This window comes from Phragmites australis, chromosome 2, assembly GCF_958298935.1.
Source record: "Phragmites australis chromosome 2, lpPhrAust1.1, whole genome shotgun sequence".
In the NCBI taxonomy this organism is placed as follows: domain Eukaryota; kingdom Viridiplantae; phylum Streptophyta; class Magnoliopsida; order Poales; family Poaceae; genus Phragmites; species Phragmites australis.
The window spans coordinates 34,080,173-34,095,752 of record NC_084922.1 but is presented as its reverse complement, the minus strand read 5'-3'; the positions used below and the strand labels follow the sequence as shown (position 1 = coordinate 34,095,752).

Sequence of the window (15,580 nt, the reverse complement as noted above, 5' to 3'; positions counted from 1 at the left end):
AAAAAGAGAGAGGTACAATACAATCCCGAGATAGAGGCTCAATGGTCACCACTCCACCGCTATAAAGGAGAGCGTGGAACCTTTCGATACCAGAAAAAGGCACCTAGTGACTCGACACGTACAATAAGGAGCATTTTATGTGATGCTCCACTAGCGGACTAGCCTAGGGAGAGAGAAAAAGGGGGCCAAGGAAAAAGGAGACACAAAGGAAAATAAAGTGCTGCAGGCTATTTTCTTGACACCTGCAAAAGAGATTAAACTTACATATCGTGAAAAAACTAAATACAGTTTATATGTGCTAGAATATTTAATACATATAAAGACGTAGGTGAAGTAACATAAATAATATTTTAAACGAAATAAACATTAAACTCGTATAGCAATCGATATATATTATCTTCTAGAAAGACATCTGCAGCAGAACAGAAGCACTAGAATCTAATAACACAGCAGGCAACCGACTATGAGATACGTGCCTAGAATATTAAAACCTCGTTTTGATAGTCTTCAATATCTTCACTCACTAAACAGTACCACACATGTCGCATGACATAGAAAAAATAGCAAATATGAGCATATGACACGTTCAGCAAGCGTACAGAAAAATAACATTATACAGGTTTATAACAATAACAGGCTAACGCATAGATTTATTTGCATACATACTAGCAATAAAAGATAGTTATGTAAGAACATTAAATTAAATAAAAATTAACTCAACTTTCCACTAACATCACCACTAAGGTCAACACCTTGATCAAAACCTTCACCAGACGTACCATCCAACACCACAAACCATAGCCAAAACTATTTCATCAACATAACCAAAACCATTCCACCACCAACTAATCATATGAGGATCAAGTCTCTCATGACCGTGAGTATAACTAATATATCAGATTTTACACTATACAAAGATTGTCCAGCTTTTCCCACGAGACGTGATTTTATCACTGCAAGCAAGTGACAAAAGTCTCCATTTTGCTAGTGTTGATAAGGCACATTTCACACTACCTAAGGTGTGACCAGGAGATCACTGCAAGGTCATTACAAAATTTTCTCCAGAATATGCATGCCCGCTGAGGTTTCACTACCGTCAAAATGGCATCACACCACCCAGAAGCCTCCTCTTGCGCCTTGTAGCTCTAGAAAGAATTACCCTTCCCCTCCATTACATATCTCTTATCACTAACAAAATAGTTCCAGCCCCAGCCGTCCCCATACATCCACTCTCACGATTTGGCACACAAAAACTTAAATCCACTAATTAATAAGCCAGGCCCCCATAAGGGCTCATGATTGGTACGATACTTCTTGGATTGTCGCTCTACGAACTAGTCCTTAGGTTACTTGAGCAAACGCTAAGCCAACAACATTACTATGATCATCATCAGCACCTCTTTGCTGAATGCCTAAGGTTCCATATTGTTATACCATTATTCAATTAACCATCATTATTGTATAAACTCATCAATCAAGTATAAGACACTTCTTAACATTCTCAACAGCAGGGCTAAGCAATTCTATCCATGAAAGACATCTAACCATAAACCACTTAGGCTTCAACGAACAATAAGGGAATATCTAGGTAAGCCCTAATATAGATGACTACCCATCAAATTGACATTGCATGCAATTTTATAAAACAAAACAGTTTAAAACATAGAAGTAATATGATCAAGAAGTACTTGTCTTTTACCTGATGCTGCTCAGTGTTGTTGAAACCTTGGTCTTGAAGTTTCTCGAATAGATCCAAATCATTATCGACTAATCGCATATTATATCGATAAACAAAAGTAACCTCAAATAAATACCAGATAAACTCCAAATTGCAAAGATAACAGGAACAGAACGATGACTAGGATCTTGGTTGAGCTAGACAAGAAGAACAGAATTGGTTAGACTTCTTTTGAACAAACATAAAATGATAGAAACTAGAGTTTCACTTGAAATGATAGAAAAGACTTCACATGAAATGACAAAAAGGATTGTTTGAAGTATTAACATATGCGACCTACAAATTTATATATTATTTTAGTATCATAAACTTGTGTTTGTGGTACAATGACATGTAGTCTGGTCAGGACATATATGTCGCTGAGGCAACCATAAATTTATTAATCAATATAATTTATTCATGTTGCATGGATCTAGATGTTAATAAGGGATAACTACTTTAGAGATATGAGAATTGATACCTAAAATTGACATGGTTGGATAGATCATGATTTAAGAAGAATTTAGACGCAAGAATCATCTAAATTGGAATTACGATGAAGCAGGATAGGCTTTTGAAACACGGATTAGATTGGAAAGGAAAGTCCGATTTTCTGAAGTTATTTTTCTATAGGAAAAGGCTTTACCATGCAATCATTGTGTCAGACTTGACATCATTATTGCACAAGGTTTAAGAAGTATTGGACCGACTATACTTCGCTGACTAGACTAAGGAGGATGATGTGATACTGACTTGGCATGCTATGCAAGCACCGTCCCGGCTTAAAGAAGAGGTGCGTTGAGGTCTAGTCTCGACCACCCCTGATAGATCGAATATCAGGAGGTTGCGCTTCTGGGTTAAGGATACTGTCTGTGACTTTGCATAGCGGTGACGGCTCGGGTTTCATCGGAGACGACAATGAGGCGCGTGGTCACTAACATCGACATTGGGCTTCGATGGTGTTTCAGCAAAATGAGGAAAGTATAGCGTAGAACGTGGAAAGGCTAACTCAAAGGTATGGTTGGTTTTGAAAGGGGTTGTCCGAGGCAGTGGCAAAATAGCGATGAACGCTCACATCTGTGATCATGGCCGTGTCCAGATGCAGCGACGAAGATACACGCGTTTCCAAAGATTGGCTATGCAATTTGAAAAACTGTCTGAATAGAGACGTTCATATATCCTAGGAACACAATGCTATAGCACGTGTTTAGATAGATTATCCCCTGAGAGGAGGAACAATTAGCGGATATGAGATGGGTGACGGCTACGACATGCTACTGTTGCCAACCACGTTCCAATCATATCATTTCACAACCAGTGAAAAGCTCCTAAAGTCACGTATAAGACTTCATGGGACACGCATTGACGCAAATGATACATCCATACGACTTATGGATTGGTGGGGAAAGCGAAAGCAAACCCAGTGCGCGCATAATGCATTCAGAAACCAGACAACGGGCATGTCAACTTTGATGACATGATGGTTTGGCTGCTCTACTGGATGAACTAATTGGTGAGGGCATGGGGAACATCATGGGTTATGTGTTGGTGAAAGGGCATGACAAACGGTGCACTAGTTGATCGAAAACGTCGATGCCAATCGGCGACAACACAATTGCCCACAACGGCGATGATCATGGTGGCGTAGATTGAGCTTTGACCGGGGCAAGGGCTTGGCTAGGGACTTAACACCTTGCTTTGATGATTGGGGAATAATGATTCGCGGAGACGACGACGTAGTGCATCACGGGCGACGGCGACAGCGACACCAACAAACGACGATGCACGAATAGGGCAGCTGCGGTGGCTAGAGCTTGGAGGCATGGAAAAAGAGTAGGGGAGGACATACAACACCTATTTATAGGGCTAAGGACGACTGGCTGAGGTGGAGTCCAAGTCGGACACAACTCGGGTTCGAGTTCGAGTCGGTTGGGATTTCTTTTTTTAGCCCTCTATTCCGAGGATGATATCTCCACTGTTCGGACTCCAAATTGGACATTTCTAGACTCCAAATTTTAGTATCAAAAAGATCTACAATCTTGGTATTCATTTTGAACTTCTGAAAAGGTCATCTTGATTTCCAAAAATATGTCACAAGATAAATTGTTTGAACTAAGACTTATCTAAGTAGCATTGATTTCGGAAGCCATAACTTCTAGCTCCATTATCCAAAAGGAAGCTTCTATATGTTCGAATCGAATCTCTCGACGAAACCTGTAACTTTGGTATTATCACGATTTGCATCTAAGGCAATCTCGAACTCCAAAACTGTGTGGGAAGATAAGACTGTTCTAGACTCTATGAATATTCACATATTTCGTGAATCATTTATGTTAGTTCTTCTAGATGACTTGTGTGCTATCTAAGAGCTTGGGCTTAGACAAGATTAAGTGTAACGGCACTTTAGACATATCTAGTGTTTTAGAAAAGAAACTTTTGCAGCAAAATTTGAATAGAGTTTGAATAATATTTGAGAAAAGGAAAAGATTAACTTTGTACAAGGATTTATATAAGATTTGAATTGAACTAGAAAAGAATCATGAATGATCAAGAATTGAAGAGATGATGAATTCAAAAAATTTAAATTTCAACCATTAGATCTTTAACTTATTCACTATTGAATTTTGTAAAACACTTTTTAAAACTTTTTCACTCAAAACACCAAAGAGAAAAGAAAAAAAAACTAATGTATTTACCTGGCCCCTAGTAAAACTCAGTATGCAATGAAAAAATTATATTGATTAATTGTTTATAAAAATAAGTTTAAAACCTATTCTACTGGTAAAACTATTCAATAATCTTAAAAATAAAATATTACAAATTCTAAAAATCTAAGGTGTTACACATATCTCCGGTTATGTTCTTTTATCCGAGGGCTCACAGAAACCACTCGTTCCTGAGACTTTGATCTGTTCTTAATTACTTTATCCTCCTCGCACAGAAAAATAGTGCATATAAATATAGCTTTCCCAAGGCATCTTTTCCCATTTGCAAAAACAAAGAAAATTCTCTATTTTAAGAATAAAAAATAAAAAATCTGTCAAGGCATCTTCTCTTGCATTATACTTGTACTAGTACCATGTCCGTTCGATGTAAGTACAATGTCCGTTCGTCGTAACGGTTTCAAACATTTTTACACCTAATATCTATGTTAGTTTTCATATGAAGCAAGCCATTAATCATAAACATTTTGGTGCATATATTTGTAAACTTATTAAGGTGTTTTATTGTGTTAGAGTATATAGTATAGGATATAAATGATCCGGTTATTATAGTAAGGTAGAATTAGTTTTTATCTTATCTCCAGAACTGCTTGATATTTAAACCATATGTACTCTGTATATTCTATTCTCGAGACTCAATATAATACATCGACCGTATTAACCAATCTTTATATTGTATCACATTGTACTAATATGTGTTTAATTATAAAAAACACTTGTTGCATTACAACAAGAAATCTAAACTATATTTATAACCACATATAGATTGTTTATTATCTTTGCATCTATTCAAATAGCATAGTATCATAGTTTGAATGTGCCCCCATTTATCAAATCGAAACACCACACAACTACCCTGCAAAACTTATCAAAAAGATCAAGTAAATAAAATTCCAAAGCATCTGTATAGAAGTTGTTTTTTTTTTCTTAACAAAACAAAATTCCAAACCATCTGTGATTTTTTTTTTGGGTCTAATCTTTTCAACCTTAAATAGGCTTAACTGCACTTTTATAGTCATGCAAATTTAGCTAGAAGAAGTTCATAACTATTTTTTCGCTTGAACAATTCGATTTGACAAAATATGTGTAACACATAAAGAACCAGCTGCTGATTTGACAATGAATATAAGACGTCATTGTCATCTAGTTAAGCACGCGTTGACAAACCGAACAATATTAGGCCATTAAGGGCATCATGACAAAGCTACTTGAGCAGATAATGCAGGTCATGGAGAACAAACTCTTTGTCTGTGGAGTTCCACTGACCACCCATGTATTAGCACCAATTGAAGCTTGCACTGGAGGGAAACCAAGAAAACAATGTACAAAAAAAAAAGCAGGAATTGGACCAACTAATCGTGCAGAACTTATATCTATGTGTTAAGGTATCTCACCTTCAGGATTCACAAACTGAATAACAACATCATCCTTAAAAATGTTGACCTCTTCAATACCAGGGATGGTGTTCACTCCTATTCTTTTCAGGGTGCTCTGAAGCCTTTAGTCATCGGCGGTTGTAGTCTTGTGGACTGCCTTCTTCTTCCTGCCACCAATGCAAAGCTCATAATAAGTACAGTCCAGGAGGTTCCTAGCCTGCTAGCATTGCTCAAGTATAGAATATCATGGGTAGAATATCCATCTAACAGTACGAATATGCTTAGGTGCCAATTTGTCCAAAGAAGTTCATGAGTATAACATCATGATTGGTACAATCTAACATCAGTTGTATCATTTTAGTTCATAGCTGATTACCATGTTAAATTGCCTCAAGTAGTCTGATGGCAATATTTAGCACGCTTAATTTATCATAACCAAAAGAGTAATTGCTCCACATAGCCTCTACCCCACGTGTGCGATGTGAACCTGTTCGAGGCACACATGGATGACGGTGACAACCGGAACACGACCAATGGCAACGTACGGCAACAGTATCATGGTGGCGACGGTGCGCGCACGAGAGCAGGGCGGGGGAACGAGGCTAATGGTCGGCCAAAGGCATTAGGAGGTGCGGCACACTAAGGGGAAGCTCCCTGGGTAGGTGCCAGCCGGCGAGCTTGGCTGGAGCATTGCCGACGGCAAGCGCCCAGAAGCGATGGCACTTGGCTCGTGTGGATGGGCACACCAGCGTCGGGCCGAAGCCAAAATAGCGTGTGTGCAAGATAGAGGAGAGCACGGAGGAGTTCACTGAGCTTTCAGTTGGGCAAGAAAGGCGACATGGTGGTGGGTCGACGATGAGGGGTAGAGTGGAGGGCGTCGAACTTAGGGAAGAACACGTCAGCACTTCAAATTGGTGTGGAGTCGATGGGGAGTCTAACTTGGGGAGCTCTTGCAACCTTCCTAAGTATTCCTTGGTGGTTGACCGGGGCACACCTGAGCTATGGTGAGCCAGAGCTGAGAGCAATGGCGGTTGTGCGGTGGCGCTCGACTCTGCTCTGGTTACTCGACCAAGTGAGAGAGAGCAAAATGAGGGAGAGAGAGCGATAAGTGAGAGAGCCTTGAGGGGGAGGGAGTGATAAGGGCAACGATCAACCCCTCTAGAAGCGACATGATGATGTGGCTCAGTGGCTAGCCTCAAATTTCAAAAAGTCGGCGGTCGACAGCAGAGGCTTAGAGGGGAGGACCAGTGGGCCCAGATGAACAGTGACTGACATAGCAAAAAGATCTCCCTCCTTTCTCTCATCCAATGGGGGCCTTCCCAAAGTCCAAAAATTCTAGAATTTTTTTCCTATGATACTATAATTCATAAGCAACCTATTTTGATTGGTTTGAACCAAAAATCCTGAGCCAAATTCAAATTAAAAATCCTCAAATTTGTCAACTTTTATAAATTTCTCCAATTTTTAAGACCTCAAATTAAATCCCAAAAATCTAGGAAAAATCTTTAATATTCTTCCTATGCCATTGACTAATTTCTATAATTATTCCCAACCCTATATTACAAAGTAATTTTGTGAGTTCCTTCACAATGCATCACTTATTATTAAACTTAACAATTTGTGTTTAATTTTAATTGTATGAATAAACTGCTCAAAAAATTAAATATTATGCTAATTATGCTAAAAAAATCTTTTTTAATGACATGTTTAAGGATTTTGGGATGTCACAGCTCACTAATGAACTTTGCAAAAGAAGTCTGGTCCTTACAACCAAAAGAAGCCGGATCCTTACAAGCAATATGAGGATTGTCAACCCAAAGTCTGATACTTACAAGCAAAAGAAGTTTGTTTGACATCCAGAAAAGTTCTCACTAATGAACTTAGCAACCCAATTTAACTTATGATTGAATGACAATGGGTTGAAAGCTCTAGCAACATGATGATTCTCAACCAAATGAGCATAGTAAAAGGATATGTATGTCTCATCAAAACCTGGGAGGTTGTTCAAGTTATCAAACAAATCTTTGGGCACTTCCTTGTTAGATTTACCAGCTTTCTCTATAACAATGGCCAGCCTTTTGCCAATGGCTTTGAATGTAGAAATAAACCCTTCCTCTTCACTTTCGGTTGTCTTGGCTCTCTTGGATTTGGTGACCAAAGATGTTGCCCCATTATCATCCGCAGTGTTAGCACCATCCATATCCTCCTCTTCACCTTCATTTTCAGTCACTTCGGTAGCTAGAGGCTCACTTGATCCCTTTGACTACTTCCCCGTAGCCACACTTGCACCAAAGATAGTAAGCATCTCACATAGTGCTCAATAGGTTTGTTATATTCAGCATCAGTTTTGTGATCTAGCAATGAATACAAAAATTATTCCACAAAATTGAAAGAAAACATATTTTTAAAAACATAGTTCTCAAAGGGAAGCAAGTATAACTTAATATGCTCTATGTAATGCTCATGATCAAGAGAAAAATGAAATTTTCTTCATCCCAAAGGGTAGCACTCAACTTCCTAAGTTTATATTTACATACTTCCTTCCCTGGTTTCCAATCTGGTCTCCAGTTAGTCTCAACTTGAAATGATCATTCAAAGCCTTTGCATAAGAGTTCAGGTGAACTTTCTTGAAGCCTGATGATGTTCCAGTGCCATTAGCCACCATGTTGGCTAGATGGGTTAGGATGAAAGATGACATTGAAGATGTCCATAGCACATGTCCACTCCATTTCCTAGCATATCATGACAAAAACATTATTGCAACAAGGAATATGTAAATAATGAAATCATCAAGGAATATATAAATAAAAAATCATCAAGGAATATGTGAATAATACAACAAATAATATGTCAATTCAAAGGAAATTCAGCAAGCAATACAAATGAATACAATGTTCTCAATCACACTACAGATACATAGTTCTTGAACATAATACAGATATATATATATAATTCTTGACCATAACAAAAATACAAATCAATTTTAATAGTGGTTTTGCCGATCTTCCCACATTTGATCAGCAATTTCCTACCTGAAATTAACCATAAATGCATGTCCACTTGCTTGCTCACTTGATGATGTAGCATGGTTATGATTAAGTGTCCAATTGTTCTCTTGTTGATTAGTCATCACTGCCGTTCTGTATAACCCAATTGTGAATAATACAGCAAGCAACCACAATATCTACTTGAGTCAAAATAGGAAAAATGGAGTGGCATCATCAAGTATTTTGAACATCCTCTTCAATGACCTAAATGCACACTCTACCATCACACGAAGAGCTAAGTGTCTAAGGTTAAACAACTTATTCTCATTTTCCACGGGATTCCCCCCCCCCCCCACCTACTCATTCAAATGGTACCTCACACCACGAAAAGGGAGCAAGAATTCGGGTTTGGCTCCGTACCCAGCATCAACTAGGTAAAATATGCCTAACATATAAGGAACATGTAGGTGACATTGCTACATATAAATAAATGGCATGGAGAAAATGATATACAAATTTTTAATCTATTACCTTGTGGGACGCGAATGTCATTTTCACATTCTAAAGTATCTTGTGCCATTATAGCATCATGTGTTGTCCTCTCCCAACCAGCCAAGACATATGTGAACCAAAGATCAAAATATACGATCTCCATTACATTTTTAGTAGCATGGGACTTCCTACCACGAAAGGAATGCTCAATATCCTTAAAAAAGATAAGCTCTTATATGGATGCCATCAATAGCTCCAATACCATCTTCTTTTTCCATCAATATAAGCCATAAAAGATTAGAGACCATATGGTTTATTGACTAAAAAAAGAGTTAGGGCTCAAACTAAGACCTTAAAGTAAGGATCCCACCTTGAGTTCCCTTCTATTTTAGTTGGGGTCGCCAATGAAGGTGACCTAATAAATTCCATTCGCAGCTCACCAATAGCATGCAGAACTAGATTAAAATAGTGGCTAACGATTTCACCAGATCTATCATAATTAGTGCCAACTAACCCATTTCAAAGATTATGGCCCACTGTATTCAGAAACATAGCTATATGTTGCTCAACACATATATGTATAGTGTCTTGAAGCAAGCTACGATCCCTAAAAGGGTTACAAAAATGAAAGAAAGGTAAGCCAAAGCATGTTTACACAAGTTGTATCATTCTCCCATATTTTGTTGTCTAGATACTCAAAACTCGCCGTATCCCTTTCAGCTATTGGCCCATAAAAAATATGTTCTCTCCTTGCACCCATTTTTCTTTTCCAAGATTCAATAACCATGGTGATCATTGAAAGAAGCATATGTGTTGCTAACCCATAAACTAAAAGCTTGGTCATCTTGTCCATCTACAATACCGCAATCAAGCACACACCACAGATATGATAAATATAACCATCCATTCATGCAAAAACAAATAGCACTAGATGAAACTATGAAATTTCAAGCCGGTACATTGTATCTTCGAATTATGCACATTTATACTGGCAATAGTTGACCACAATGATAAAAAAAAGGCATGAGACGTCGTTTCAAGGGTAATTTTTGCACACAATTTAACACGATTCCATACTTGCATTTCCCGTTTCCCTTTTTTGCCTCTAATTATGAAGAGATTGTTTCTTCCGATGTTTATGTTCATCTCCTTCTAGTCTCTTTCTATTCGCCCTCTTGCTTTGTTGCGAGTTTTTTCTTTTTGGTTGTGATTTTCATTTGGTTGAAGGCTAAAATGTTCCCACCTTCGAAGTATGCACATTTATACTGGTAATAGTTGACCATAATGATAAAAAAAGGTCTAAGACTCTAAAAGTGTATACTTGCTCCTAAAAAATGGCATCTATCTACCCAAAGATGAAACTTGGAAATTCTGGAAACATAACAAAAAGAAATAGATCTATATACGCAAATAATGATATCAGATAACATGAGCATTCGATATCCATTATAACAAAAGGAGGTCAATATGGCAGCAAGCAAGAGCCTAAGAAGGCAAAGAAAAAAAAATAGAACCTAGTGCTACCATTAGGTATCCACATTAGCATCAGCTGCAGCTAGAATGATTTAGCACTTTACGAATTTGCATAGCCAATCAAATGAGAAAAAATACATACTATAGTACTCACTAAGTTAAATTCATCCTACAATTATCAATATTGGGAGCTTGCCAGCAATGTCAAAATCTCTATGGGTAGCTTGTGATTGGAGATCTCTAAAGGTGATGAATTTTCTCTGGAACTCTGTTCCTCCTAGGAGAGCTGATGAGGTGAGAAATTTTTTTAACCCAACAACACCCCTCTTTTGATCTAATAAAACCAAAAGAAGAGCCTTAAACCTTGAATCAAATAAAGCTTTGATGTTCACCTCAGCTGGCGGCTCGATCTTCTCTTCCACGCTGGGTGAGAAGGCCAAGTCGGAGGAGTTGTCTGGTCGCAGGAGGACATAGGATTAGTGGGTGCTGGTCGGAGGAGGAGGAGTTGGATCAGATGATCTACCTGCTCGCCGGGTCACAGGATTCGCCTACTCGCCGGATGAGGTCGCCTGCTCGCCAAAGGGGCCGCCAGGTACGAGGGACCACCGAGTCGCCAGAGGAAATGGCTGGGTCGAATGGGTCAAAGGGGCCGCCGCCAATGGATGAGCGAGACCAGGTGAGGGGTGAGATGTGCGATGGAGTGGGTAGGTAAGGAAACGGTGAGCCCATATATTGTGTGTGAGTCACGTGAGAGATGAGCACGAGTGTGGATGGCTCGGTCTGTTTGTTTTGGCCAAATCCCCCATCCAACATCTCAAGGTGTATTCCTATTGCTAGCCACCTCATCCATCCAACCAACCACCATGAAAACTGGGATGGCATCTCCCATTCATATCCATCACATGAACCAAACACATCCTTATTAGCTCCAACGAAGCAGTGCACACATTATTCATCAGCGGCTCAAGGCCTCCATGTTGTTCTTAGTGTGCGATTGATTAGCAGAAAAACCGTACTAATCGTCATCATTTCTCCCGATCGCCAGCATTACTCGAGAGGATTCGACCACCGCGTTCTAGCTTCTTTTCTTGCCTCTTCGCCCGTCCGTCCGTTTGTCGATTGAAAGAAGATGATGCTCCCTTTCTCTCTTCTTCCTTAACGCAGCCCAAAGACAAGACCCAGCTTCTTTGATATTTTTATATTTCTTAATTGAAAATTTAAAAATATATATATATATATCTGTTTTGAAAAATCATACATCTAGGCACTATCCAAAACATCAAGCAAAAAAAAACTACATTCCATTGCCATTTGTTGCTCTCAAAATTCAAAACACTATTGAAATAGTCACAAAAAATTTCTGAAAAAATTGGTGGTGTATAGGACCCGTTCGATTTTTACAATTTTTTGATTTAAGAAATATATAAAAATAAAAAGCTCCCGATTTGAGGACCCGTTCTAGGGCCGGGATCAGAAGCTTTCAGGCTGGTAGGCGGCCGTGTGTGCAGTTTACTAACGCGGTGCAGTATTTAGGCCCACAGAAAAATTCACTTGGCCCGGCCCATCTTAAAGGCCCGAGCTTTGCATCCGCAAAACCCTAGCCACGCTATATATAAGATCCCTCTCGCAATTCCGAGTCGAGCCCTCGCACGCGCGCCGCCGCCACCCCGACCTCGCCGCCGCCGCCGCCGCCGCCGCCGCAGACGCCTCCTAACCCGTCGCCGAGATGGTATGCCGCTGCACCTCCTCCTTTCCTCTGTTGTTACCCATTCCGAAGAGCTGTACCCTCTGCGGGTTGCCTGCGTAGATCTCTGTGATATTTGAACGCGTTTTGGTGCTCGTAGGAATGGTTTCTTGTTTGTTATTCGTTGGAGGAGGCGTAGTTCTGGGCGTTTGTTGGGATGTATCTTGTGGGATCGTGGGGGCGCCAAGACATGTCAGGCTTGCTGCGATTTGGTAGTGATGGGCTAAGCTCTGTAGACTAGTTTTGGGAATTGGGGCGTGTGCCTTGATTTTTCTTTCGTCAAGCAAACATACTTCAGACCAGCCGATGTATTTCAATTCTTTTGGAACTTGCAGGTGTTTAGGGTGGTTTGGCCTCTAGGTTATACAAAAAAAAAATATTCAGGTGTTGTTAGTAAGTTAAATCACTGGAAGTCTGGAATTGCTCCTGCTCAAGTGGATTTTAGTCTAGCAAATTCCTAGGGGTAGAGGACGCATTTCGGGAGTATACTGGGAGTTGAGCGGATCACTATGCCTTCTGTACAGGAGAACGCATAGTCGAGCTTCCACAGGATCGCCCATTGCCCAAATTTTTTTTGGTGTTTACTTGATGGCCAATGGTGACACCGCCACACTTTAAGGTTAGGCAACGAGCTAAATGCTGCCTAATAGGTTTGGCATGCTTATTGCTTAACCTTAAAGGGGCTAAACTTCGGCATCAACCAAACAGCAACAGTTTTTGATGTTGTTAGGACTGCTTAGCACCTGAAAATATTATGAAACTAATATTAGCAAGGGTGATGGGTAGTCTTATACTCCACGTGTTCAGAACCAGGTTACGGTAATTTTGCAGTTATTATCTGAGTGTAAGTTGCGTAGTTCTGCAATGGTGTTGTTGATTTGATGTTAATGAAGACATTAGAGATCTGTAGAAGGTAGTGTTACACTGTTACCTTTTCGAGAAAGTACTAATTAACAAGATAATGATGAGATACTTTGTTCTCAAGTACTTGGCACAATTGATTTTGATGGTCTTAACTGTTTTGTATCATTAATTGGCTAGATATTTAAGTTTGACCATCGAAGTCAACGGTGACAAGTATTTGTGAATGCAGATTGCATCTTGTCAGTTTTTTGTGGGTCTCTTTGTACGGTAAGATTTCATCCTAATTGTTCCTGCAAGTTCCATCAGAATTGGAAAAACATAGCAAATAGCCCAAGCTGGATGAGAATTAAATGACCATATATCTATTCATGTTATGTTCTCAATGTGCTACACCTACCCCTTTGATGTGTAATGGAAGCTGTTGCCTCTGTGTTGCTCTGGCACTGTGACAGTACCTTCTAGTGCTAAGTTATAGCCATTGTAATTCCTCAGTTATAGACACTTTCAAGGTTTACTTGGCATCCTGAGTTATCTAGTGGCATTTGGCATACAATTTATCTATTGGCTTGTCGACCTGAGTGTGTGCAATCCTTTATACAATCTAACAAGAAACAGTTCTAGCTGTTGTTAAATCTGCATTAGTAATTTACAGCTACCCTTGTACTAATTATATTGATTGAACTATTTTAGTAAGCAGCTGTGTAACTTATTGTTTTTCCAATGTGTATTCAGACAAAGCGCACGAAGAAGGCTGGAATTGTTGGCAAATATGGTACAAACTTTGAAAAATGGCCTATGTCCTCATTCATGTGTCTCGTTGTTAAGTTAGATGCTTACAAATTAACATGTTACAGGCACTAGGTATGGTGCCAGCTTGCGTAAGCAAATCAAGAAGATGGAGGTGTCTCAGCACTCCAAGTACTTCTGCGAATTCTGTGGGAAGGTATGTCTTCTGTTAGCTGGTCTGGTTAAGCTTTTGCCTGGCTGTGTTGTGCTGTTTTGTCAACTGTTTAATACATGCTATCTTTATCTACGTGTACTTGTTATAAGCACTCACAGTACCAACGTATTAAGAACTGTAGTGATTCGAGAACATGAAAGCTACCTGTCTTAAATCTATTGCTTGGGACTATTTCGTTTGCTTGTCATATTTGAATCGGTGATAAGGTTTAGGCAGGTTGAGCAAATTGTTTGTAAAATATAGATGCTGCAAAGCACGACAATTGTCTTAATTCCCACTTTGCTTTTTTATTCATGCCAGTTTGCTGTGAAGAGGAAAGCAGTTGGAATTTGGGGGTGCAAGGACTGCGGGAAGGTCAAGGCCGGCGGTGCTTATACAATGAAGTATCTCCTTGCTGACACACATTTTTATCTTCCAAGGCATCCCGGCTGTTGCCACGTCATATTTGCTAATTTTGTTTTGCGTATTTGCAGCACTGCTAGTGCGGTCACTGTCAGGAGCACAATCCGTCGCTTGAGGGAGCAGACTGAAGCGTGATTGCAGCACTTTTGTCTATCCAGGAGACCCCGGGTTTTGTAGTCGAGTCAAGACTTGGCAAATCACTGTATCGGCTATTTGGCCAAGAATTTCCTTCAGTACTTTTTGCTTCTGCTTAAGCTTTTAGGATAATACCTAATCGTACTCAGGTTGCTATTGCATACTTGTTCGGTGATCTGTGATCCTATGCCCGCTTTCGTCATCAATTTCCTCTCTTTTTTACACTTAGCAGCTGCGTCCCTGGTTTGTGGTTCTCACCTCGTTGAATTTTTGCGGCGTGCATATGCTCAAAATCAACAAGAACCAAGCTCTTATGGTAAGTGTAAACCATAAGAACCAAGTTCTTATGGTTCTATTGTCTGTAACCTTGTTTATGCATCCCGATTTGCCACCCTACTTTGTAAGAGCGTCAGATGCACGGACCGTTATAACCGCATGATGCTGAAACCGGAGGCTAGAGCACTTCAATTGTGCATCCGCTCATGTAGCGATATATTAAGGATTTGTTTGGTTCTCGTTTGGTTCTCGTTTTTTAAGCTGCAGGGTATAAAATTGTTTAGTTGGCTGTATGGACGGATGTAATAATTTTACGTTTGTAGATGTAATTACATGTGATGATATTTGGTTGTAGCAGATGTAATATATCTAACGAGCAGCTTTCAGAGAAGTACGATTCATATGTATCTACCAGGTTAGACTTTAATAG

At 39.6% G+C, this 15,580-nt stretch overlaps 1 protein-coding gene across 2 annotated transcripts; it reads left to right on the top strand.

Moving 5' to 3' along the window:
* Positions 1–12,371: 12,371 nt before the first annotated feature.
* LOC133908480 (large ribosomal subunit protein eL43z) lies at positions 12,372–15,102 on the top strand. Of its 2 annotated transcripts, XM_062350524.1 has the most exons (5): positions 12,372–12,497; positions 14,109–14,148; positions 14,231–14,319; positions 14,638–14,720; positions 14,811–15,102. In XM_062350524.1, the coding sequence occupies exons 1-5, from the start codon at positions 12,495–12,497 to the stop codon at positions 14,872–14,874; spliced, it is 279 nt and encodes a 92-aa protein (XP_062206508.1). In that variant the 5' UTR covers positions 12,372–12,494; the 3' UTR covers positions 14,875–15,102. The 2 variants fall into 2 exon arrangements, with proteins under 2 accessions (XP_062206508.1, XP_062206507.1); XM_062350523.1 differs by lacking the exon at positions 12,372–12,497 and having other exon boundaries at positions 14,082–14,148.
* The last annotated feature ends 478 nt before the right edge of the window (positions 15,103–15,580 follow it).

Coding starts and splice junctions, on each gene's coding strand:
- LOC133908480 (XM_062350523.1), top strand. CDS start 14,097: ATGTGTATTCAGACAAAGCGCACGAAGAAGGCTGGAATTGTTGGCAAA. Junction 14,149..14,230: donor TGGAATTGTTGGCAAATATG/GTACAAACTTTG, acceptor AACATGTTACAG/GCACTAGGTATGGTGCCAGC. Junction 14,320..14,637: donor TCTGCGAATTCTGTGGGAAG/GTATGTCTTCTG, acceptor TATTCATGCCAG/TTTGCTGTGAAGAGGAAAGC.